This window comes from Kryptolebias marmoratus, linkage group LG17 (assembly GCF_001649575.2).
Source record: "Kryptolebias marmoratus isolate JLee-2015 linkage group LG17, ASM164957v2, whole genome shotgun sequence".
Classification (NCBI taxonomy): Eukaryota; Metazoa; Chordata; class Actinopteri; order Cyprinodontiformes; family Rivulidae; genus Kryptolebias; species Kryptolebias marmoratus.
In genome coordinates this window covers 73,229-83,739 of record NC_051446.1, presented here as the reverse complement: position 1 = coordinate 83,739, position 10,511 = coordinate 73,229, and the positions used below count along the sequence as shown (strand labels likewise).

The window sequence follows — 10,511 nt, the reverse complement described above, 5'->3', positions numbered from 1 at the left end:
CCTCACGACACCTCACCATCCAGCGGCACCACCTGAGCCAACCATGGAGGCTTTTACACGCAACGCAGATCCTCCGTTCTCTGATCCCTCTCTTTGTTTTTACTCTTAGTTTGTTGATGTGGGGTTTTGATTTTTATTATTATTATTATTATTATTTTAAATTCTCTTTAGTTTTCTCTGCGGAGATGAGCTGTCCAGGTTCTTAAAAACCCCAAAGTGTGCTTAATATGAACTTTTTGCCAAGTGGAATATGTTTTTATGTGTCTGTAGCAATCTGCTGGTTACCAGCCAAGGTCCATGCCTCCCGGTGGTAAGTGTGTGTCTTTAAACATGTCTATTTAAACAGATGCACAAGAAATACTTAAATGTATTTGTCCCGAAAAAAAAAATTATATATGAACTTCCTATAATTATGAAAACTTTCCTGTCTTTTTGTCTTCATCTGAGACTCTTGGCCCTAACAAAGTGATTAAATTCCTCCAGATGTTTTCCTAAAAGGTGTTTTTGTAGCTTGTTGAGGGTTGAATCTTTGGACAGATGAGGTTCCAGACTGAAGGCATTTAATATCTCTTCATTTATTGTCTTTTTCCTGATGTGTTTAATTACATGTACCAAGGGTCCTGTTTCCAGGCTCCATGCTTGATACTCTGTGAGATTTGGATGTTATTTGGATAGTTATGCTAAGTCAGCATTCACACAATTGTTTTCCTCTTTATAGTTTCCTTTCTACGATTTTCGGCTTTAAACTACTTCAGTATCCTTTTAGGGATTTTAATTGTTCAAGCAGTGGGGATTTTAGGTGATTTTTCCTCAAACACCCCCTGAAACATAAAGTAACTCGCATCAGGATTTTGTGATAATAAGCAATTCTCAAACCTTAGTTTTACTAAAAAAGTTTTTAGAACTAGAATAAATGGAGACAAGCTCAGTGGAAGCACAAACAAGTCAACTCTGAGGAATTTAATAAGGAAAATAAATGTTTTTTTAAAAAGGAGCTAATTTGGCTATAATTGACTTTAATTTTGAAAGCTTTTTTTCCCCTGAAAGCCAAGAGCTGAAAGTAATCACAGTTACTCTAACTGTATATAGTTTTATTGATTTTTTTAACTTGCTGATGGTTTCCAGGGCAATTTGCTCATGGACATTTAAGGAAATATTAGTGAAGGTTTTTGTTTACACACTATTGGATCTTGTGTCGATTAGAGAAAATCCACAATAATTTTAAACGTGTGCACCCGATTTTCAAAACACATTGAAGTTGAAAGTTGTGAAGTTATTCCACGCTGGAAAAAGAACAGTTAAAAATAAATAAATAAAACATTAACAGCCCCAAATTATTGTGTGGATGGAAACTTCCAATAGCAACTAAATGGCCTAATTATTGTTCTTACTTTCACCAGCAACTTTTTTTTGGCCTCCATCTACTTGGCACACTTGACATGTTTAAAGGTTTTGGAGGTGTAACACTGCACTGTCCCACTGCACTATGAACCTGCTGACTATAGTAATATTACATATGCAAGGTGTGGAGATTCTGTGGATTCTTACATTTGCTGTATTTGCCCAGTAATTGTCTCAGAGAGTTTGATTGCTTTAATATTGAAGGAGTAATCAGGAGGAAATCTCTACAAAATGATGCATGTGTGCAAAGAGGAGAGGGGCCAAAGAAAGGGAGTAAGACATGAAAGAACCAAATGAGAAAATAGACATAGATTATTATAGGAGCAAACATTTTAAAGTTTATTTAAAATAAAGTTCACCTTGTATTTACATCCATTTCGTGTATGACTAGTTTTAATTTGAAAATATTTTGTGATTCAAGAAGAGAGAGAAGGACAAGGAAGGTTTCAGTCAAGAGTCAGCTGCTAAATGTGGGCTGAGCCCTCCTGAATGTCAGATCGTACACTCGCCCCTGCATGTATCATGATCTTCATCTCGTTCAGGGGAGAAGGTCGCAGGATCGCCCACTGGCCTGGACCCTTTCTGTGTGGAGTTTACATGTTCCCCCTGTGCATGCGTAGGTTTTCATCGAGTACTCCAGTTTCCTCCTTAGGTTAATTGGTGACTCCAAATTGTCCCTAGGGGTGAGTGTGAATGGTTGTTTGTCTCTCTGTGTCCCTGTGATGGTGTCCCCTGCTTCTCGCACAGTGACTGCTGGAGAAAGAAAACGGATAGAGAAATTGCTAAAGCTCGGTCAATTTTACAGATATTATGCTCCAATTTGGTAATTGAAAGGCTTTCACAGCCCATACTCTGTGACATCTCATAAAACTGTGCATAATTTTACTGTAAAAGTTTGACCAAAATGGCTACAACTCAGGCATTCCTCAATATAAGAGGGTCTTATAGTCTAAATCTCGATATGCATTCCTATAAGGAATGCTAAGCCTTTAATTAAATGTGTTTTTTAGGATTTTTTCCCCCTTTCTAAGTATTAATTACCCTACAAAAATGGATAATAATTGATGTTCTTGTTGTTGGCAGAAGAAGTTACATATTTTTTAATTTGTGTTCTAGTTACACCAGGTGCTCCAGGGGTTTTGACCTCCTGTGTTCTCCCATCTGCAGGTACATGGGCACCCTGGGCTCCCAGGTCATGTGTGACAACATCCCCGGTCTGGTGAACAAGCAGCGCCAACTGTGTCGCCAACACCCCAAAGTCATGCAGGTGATTGGGGCCGGGGTGAAGGACTGGATCTCTGAGTGCCAGCACCAGTTCCGCAACCATCGCTGGAACTGCAACACAATGGGCAGGGACCAAAACCTGTTTGGGCGTCTGCTCCTACGCAGTGAGTAGAACCAGAATGAGACATATATCCTGGAAAACAAAAAAAAGTTTAAACTTTACTTGTATTTTTTTGTTTGTTTGTTTGTTTGTTTGTTTTTGTTTTGTTTTAGAAAATTTGGATCAAAATAAACATGAGGAAAAAATAAGTGTGCTCACCTCATCACTTAGAATTTGTCTCATATTTAAAAAAACAGCTACAGAAATTGTGTCTAAGTAATTTATAATCAAGCCATTAAGATGTTTTATAACTATAAAGAGTACTGGAAGCTGGCAGCTGAAGCCACAAAGGACAAGCACGTCCTAGTGGTTGGCTGCAGTACAAGTTCCCTTTATGTAAATAATTGGACCATTTTCCTGACCAACAAGTAAAAATCCACTTGAAATAATTTATTTTCAGCTGTTAAGTTGTGATGATTGATAGCTTATACCTTGTTGCAGTATGTTCAAATATGCATGTTTTAGAACTACATTTAGTTTCAATTAGTAATTTAAACCTTAAAGAAAAGTGTCACATTACACTGTGATTGACAGTGTCACAATCTGTAAGTGAGTTGGAAGGGTGTGTAGGTGGGAGTTTCTTATCAAGGGTACAGACCCACATCTCAAGTGTTCAGCATCTGGCTCCAAAAATACAACAAAAAACCTGACATTTTAGCTTCAGTCCTAAACTAAGGATGAAAGACAAGATTCTTTATTAATCTTAAACAATTACTATTTTACTACTCTAAAGCCCACATAGGCATCTTATGGCCCGTGGGCCACATCCGACCCATTAGATGTGGGGGAGGTCATTTCTGTAAAACTGCATTGTGAACGCTGATTGCTGAAGTTTGATTAAAAAAAAAGCTGAAACTAAGCTGTTAAAGCTAAAAGAAGCAAACATTAGTTAAAAGCTAAAACAAAAAAAGAGCTAGTATGCTAAAGCAGATTTCAAAATGAACACTGTTTTTGAAAACTTTGAATATGTTTTATGGGGAAATATTTGTAAATAAAGTTAAATATTTTAAAAAGTACTAAAGTTGCAGTAACCAAATGTCATAGCACCCATCTCCCTAATGAGCACAACAGTTTTGTATATGAATAGCTGAAATAGCTCATGTAAGCAGAAGATTGAGACTGCAAAAAATAAAATATAAAAAAATAGAAAAACAGGAAAAGGATTGTTTGAATGTTGAATCAAAATTTGCACTGTTGGTCTACTTGTAAGTCCATAATCTCTGTTTTGAAACCAGATTTTGCTGTACTTTTATGTTTAAGACCGTGTCTGTGCATATCATGGTCATCCAGGAATGAAGCATTCAAAAGTAGTTTTGTGATATTTTAATGTGTGAAAGCATCCTGTATTGTAACTACATTTGTGCTGTTTGTAACAAACCAAAATGTGTGAAAATCGGGTAAAGATTCAGAGAGTTATGATTATTTTAGTTGGACATACAGCTTCCTCAGTACAAAGAAATTAACTGGGGGGAGCGTGAAGGACCCGGCCAAGATGGAGGCCACGCTGACTCGTCAGCTCCAACAGACAGCGCCGGTCTTCGAGGTGTCTATGTAAACAATGTCTATGGTGGCCGGTAACAAGCTAACGTTTGTTGTTTGCTAGTGCTCCTTACCAAACTTCCGAGTCACCTAAACCCGACCAATTAAATATTAAAATCAAATTTTGTCCTGCTGCCCGTTTTTCCATTTCGTGTTTTCAATCTTAGCCTAAAAGTGAAGTATGGAAAACCAGGCTCTTTTTCGTTTTTTGGTGTTATAATAAAAAACAAAAAACAAAATAACCAGTCCATTTTTCATTAATTGATTTTTGATAGTAGATTGAAAATGGAAAGAACGAATGATACACGGATTCTGTTACTGCAGTCGTGTGAGTCACTATTTTGTTATGTTTTTTCTGAGTTGTGGTGCTTAGATGTGATGATAAAATAATTTGTTTTTATCACTCGCTGCCAAAGCCAAAGCAGTAATACTTTTACCTGTGGCTCTCAGAAAGTGATGGCCGCTTGCTATTTACAGATGGCTGCACAATACTTGCAATGATAACATTGTAGGAGGGGGACTTCTAAGCTTTTGCTTGGTGTGCAGTTTTAATTTCCCCTTGCAATTTAGGATTAGTAGAACCTTATACAAATAAAAAACAAATAATGTTTTTTAAGCAATTAGAAGGAAAATATGTATATATATGTATCTTCTATTTTTTTTCTTTTGGCTGTTCCCTTTTTAGGGGTCGCCACAGCGAGTCTTCCTCCTCCATCTAACTCTGTCTTCTGTGTGCTCTGTCCTCACTCCAACTACCTCCATGTCGTCTCTAACTGCATCCATATATCTCCTCTTTGTCTTTTTCCTGGCAGCTGCATCTCTAACATCCTTCTACCAATACACCCACTGTCCCTCCTCTGCACATGTCCAAACTATCTCAGTCTGGACTAGCTAACTTTATCTCCCAGTCGTTGAACCTGTGCAGTACCTCTGATGACCTCATTCCTAATCCTATCTATCCTTGTCATTCCCAAGGAGAACCTCAACATCTTCAGCTCTGTGTCTTCCAGTTCTGTCTCCTGTCTTTTTGTCAGATCCGCTGTCTCCAAAACATACAACATAGCTGGTCTCACTACTGTCTTGGAAACCTTTCCTTTGACCTTTGCTGCCACCCTGTTGTCACTCCTGAAACTTTTCTCCATCCGCTCTATTCTGCCTGGACTCTCTTCTTCACCTCTTTACCACACTGCCTGTTTTCCTGGACAGTGGACCCTAAGTACTTCAAGTCCTGCACCTTTGTGACCTCTTCTCCTTGTAGCCTCACTGTTCCACCTGCCTCCCTCTCATTCACACACATGTATTCTGTCTTGCTACGGCTGACTTTCATCCCCTGTCTTTCAAGTTCATACCTCCACCTCTCCAAGTTCTCTTCCACTTGTTCCCTGTTCTCACCACAGATCATAATGCCATCTGCAAACATCATAGTCCACAAGGATTCCTGTCTGACTTTATCTCTTAGTCTGCCCATCACAAGAGCAAACAAGAAGGGGCTCAGAGCCGATCCTTGATGCAGTCCCACCTCCATATCGAAGCTATCTGTCACTCCTACAGCAGACGTCACCACTGTCCTGCTGTCCTCATATCAGTCTAACATGTTTCTCTGCCACTCCAGATTTCCTCATTCGACACCACAGCTCCTCCCTCAGCACCCTGTCATGTGCTTTTTCTAAATCCACAAAAACATAATGAAGTTCTTTCTGACCCTCTCTGTACTTCTCCATCAACATAATCAAAGCAAATATGGCATCTATGGTGCTCTTTCTTGGCATAAAACCATACTGCTGCTCACAAATAATCACCTCTTGTCTAAGTCTAGCTTCCACAACTTTCTCCCAGATCTTCATCAGCACCAAGATTGGCACCAACACACTTATCCTCCATTCCTCATGCATTTTCTCACTTTCAGAAATACCACTGAATAATCAAATCAAAAACATCACTGCCTTCTCCTAGACATTTCCATATCTCCACTGGTATGTCATCAGGTCTAACTGCCTTCCCCTTCTTCATCCTTTTTAAAGCTTTCCAGACTTCATCCTCACTAATGTTTTCCACTTTCTGGTCCACAGTTTCTATGACCTCTGCTCTTCTTTCATTTTCTTCATTCATCAGCTCCTCAAAGTACTCCTTCAAAGTGCCCCCCCCCCTAATCTGGCCACCCCTTTTTTTCTGAGGTGCGTCTGTGATGAACAGACCATCTGACATTTATGGTTCAGGAAGTTTTTAATACAATTTATATTTTTGTAATAAAACAGTTGCTGTTAGTTTGAGACTTAATTTCTAATCTGTGTTTCTGTCTGCCTGTCTCTTTTAGAGTGCTGTAAGGTAAGCACACAGGTAAGCACATACGGGTGTGTGCTTACCATGGTGACCCTAATGAACCACTGACAGTAGTTTTGACATTTCTCTTTATCTTAGTTCTAATTACTCTTCTTATACAGATACAGCTCTTTCAAATAGAAGATGACAGTAATTTAGAACACCTTTTCCCCCCAAAACAAGAGTATTTCAACTTATTTTTAATAAGTTATGTCTGGTCATCAGCCATGTTTATTCCTCTTTATGATTTGTTGGAAAATAGATTACATACTGACAGCTTTGGAAGTTGAGAAACAACGCAGGGAGTTTTTATTTAATTTTATTTGACTGCCAGCATGGGAAATGAAAAGTATCATGAAGTGTTAAAGTATGATTAGCAGCGTTAGTGGCTGAAAGGGTTAAGATGCAATGCAACCTGTAACTCCCTGTGACAGATGAGACAGAAGCATTTTGTCAAATGAAGCATGTACCATGAATCTCAGCAGCTGAAATCAGTATGCTTCTCCAGCCACGGCATGTTAAAGCAAGTCTTAATCTTTTTTTTTCTCTTTGCCACTGGAAGGAGGAAAATCCGAACCTGACGGACTGATGTTCCTCTCCCATGCCCTAAGATTCAACCTGTGAGTGAGATCCTTCAACTTAGTCTGTTTCATGTTGGGGCCTCTTATCCGCCATCCGGTATTCGGACCTCCCAGCCAGGCCCCAACTGTGTCACACAGCATTATCGCGGCACATTGAGGCCCTTTCAGAAGCCACCTTACTGTCAATGTCAGTGGGCTAATTTCAGACAATTAAACGGGTTTCCCACCCAGTGTTGTGTTCTACCCATCAACTCAGACACCCTCCCCCCCCACCACATACACACGCTGCTGTGTCTGTCTGCCGTAGTTGAGTGATATGTATCAAGGCGAAGGCAGACAATCATGATCATCACATCCTGTTAACGTCAGAATGCAGGGATCCAGGAGTTTGTCGACTCCTGGATCACCTGAACGCCTCCTTTTACTCCTCCTCGCCGCTGGACACCTCCTGGACCTGTAAGACCAAAGAACAACAATTAAGTCATTCATGCAGTGCTCAGCTGATAGGAGGATTGGTACCCGAGACTCACCCTGTTCCTCTTGCCTTCCAGATCCTACCACGACGCACGCACTGTACATAGTCACCACCTTGTAAATAAACACACTTACCTTCAGCTGTTGTCTCCGTGTCTGGTTTTGGTCTTGCTCTCTGGACATTTAACCCTGCGTTCTTGTCAGAATGCTCCAGCCAAACAATTGTCCTGAGCGACGCCAGAACCAGAACTAGTGAGGATTAGTAAACGAGTAACATTAAGTACCTACCTTCGTCAGTTAATGTTTTTGTAGTTCCGGAATAAGTTTATGTGGGTTCGGAGAATTGCGTCCAAGGGTCCGAAGCAGCTTCCTTGCTTGCCCGACACGAATCAATGATTAACGCCCTTTGTGAAAGACAACAGTCGGAGACCGGTCGTCTCGATCAACTTACTATTCTCGCTCAGGATATTCACCAGAAACTTTCTTCGCTAATTCCACAAGCCGCTGAATCCATTTCCGTTTCCGCTTCATTCGCCTCGTCTCTTCCGGTATACACTTCCGGACACTTCCGCGAGGTCCCGTCTCCAACCCCCGAGCACTTCACGGCCGAAATTGGTAAGTGTGCTGGTTTTCTGCTGCAATGTTCACTGGTTTTTGCTCGTTCACCTCAGTCTTTCATCGACGATGCATCTAAGATCTCTTACATCATTGGGCTGCTACGAGACAGAGCCTTGAAGTGGGCCGAGACTAAATATAGCTTTCGTGCTATCCGATTAACACCGTTTGACCAGTTCATTGAGGATTTTGAACAGACTTTTGGCACCCGATTTAACGAAACTGAGATCACGCAGAAGTTGTGGAATTTGAGGCAAGGACAGCGTTCGGTGGCTCAATTTGCAATCGATTTTCGCACTTTAGCCGCAACCTCCAGGTGGAATGAGCCTGCTCTCAAAGGGGTTTTCATTCACGCTTTACAAGAGAAAATTAAGGATCAGTTAGCTGGTTGGGACGAACCACGATTTAATAACTTTATCTATCCGTTTAGATAATCGCTTAAGAGAGAGACAACGCGAAAAGACGGGTTGGCCGAATAAGTCAGAGCAGAGCAACATGAGAGCTGAAATGGAGTCAGAAGCTAAGAAAGCTGAAAGCGAACCCATGCAGGTGGGGAGAGCGAGACTCACCCCGGAGGAGAGACTTAGGCAATTAGAGTGTAGAGAATGCTTCTATTGTGGAGAGAAGAATCATTTCAGAGCTAAGTGTCCGTATTTAAAAGGTCAGACTCACTAGGTATCCGGGGGGTAATAGTGGGTAGTTTTTCACAACCCCTCGGCTCACGACTTTTCGTTCATGCCACCATTGTCAACCATCAGATTAAGATTCCCATTCACGCGTTAATTGATTCCGGTGCCGAACAAAACCTCATTACCAACGATCTAATCGAGCAGTTACAGTTAGAAACAGTACAATTATCATCACCCCTTCCGGTTATGGATATTTCTGGTCAGGTTATCACCCGTATTGCGCTCAAAGTTCCCCAATTACAGTTTATCACGTCAGGAAACCACAGAGAAACAGCTGAATTTTTAGTATTTTCTGCCCCATCCTCTCAGTTGATTCTAGGGTTTCCATGGTTGCAACGACACAACCCAGTTATAAATTGGTCAGCAAAAAGAATCGACTCATGGAGCCCTTTTTGTTCAGAACATTGTCTTCAGTCTGCTTTGCCCATCCCAAGCACTAAAGACACTTCTAAGACACAGACCGATCTCACCAAAGTACCTACAGAGTATCATGATCTAGCGGCAGTCTTCAAGAAAGCCCGGGCCCTGTCTTTACCACCTCACAGACCCTATGATTGTGCTATTGAGCTACGACCAGGGGAACCTTTACCGTCTAGTCGGTTGTTTAACCTCTCGGGTCCTGAACGGGAGTCCATGAAAACTTATATAGAGGATTCACTTGCTTCTGGCATCATACGACCATCCACCTCTCCACTAGGCGCAGGTTTTTTCTTTGTCGAAAAGAAGGACAAGAGCTTGCGTCCTTGTATTGACTACCGAGGATTAAATCACATTACAATTAAAAATAAGTATCCTCTCCCGCTAATTGACTCGGTTCACCAACAACTTCATGCCGCCAAGATCTTCACAAAACTGGACCTCCGCAACGCTTACCATTTGGTAAGGATCCGGGAGGGGGACGAATGGAAGACTGCGTTCAAGACCCCTCTCGGACACTTTGAATACTTGATCATGCCTTTCGGTCTCACTAATGCACCTGCAGTTTTTCAGTCTCTTATCAACGATGTGTTACGTGACTTCCTGAACATTTCCGTCTTTGTATATCTGGATGACATTCTCATCTATTCCCAGGATCCAACACAACATCGGGCTCAAGTGCGAGCAGTCCTCCAACGACTCTACCAGAACCAGTTATTTGTAAAGGCAGAAAAGTGCGAATTCAGCGTCACCACCGTCAGTTTCCTGGGCTTCATCTTCGGTCAAGGCCACTATCGGACCGACCCAGAGAAGATCAGGGCTGTTACCGACTGGCCCATCCCCTCTGACCGCAGGCAACTACAAAGGTTTCTAGGCTTCGCCAATTTTTATAGACGATTTATTCAGGACTACAGTAGGGTTGCCGCTCCACTCACTCAGTTGACATCCACCAAACAGCCTTTTGTCTGGTCTACTGAAGCCCAGTCCGCATTTGATGAATTAAAGTCTCGTTTCATTTCAGCCCCCATACTACGTCATCCGAACCCCGAACTGCAGTTCATCCTGGAGGTAGACGCGTCTGTCTCAGGTGTT

At 41.4% G+C, this 10,511-nt stretch overlaps 1 protein-coding gene across 1 annotated transcript in view; it reads left to right on the top strand.

The window, feature by feature from the left end:
- wnt2 (wingless-type MMTV integration site family member 2) overlaps positions 1-10,511 on the top strand; it is a 27,397-nt gene continuing 16,886 nt past the window's right edge. Inside the window, exons 1-2 of the mRNA XM_017440005.2 lie at positions 1-310; positions 2,569-2,789. Of these exons, the coding sequence (XP_017295494.1) occupies positions 228-310; positions 2,569-2,789 (304 nt within the window). The 5' untranslated portion in view covers positions 1-227. The remainder of the gene's footprint in view (positions 311-2,568; positions 2,790-10,511) is intronic.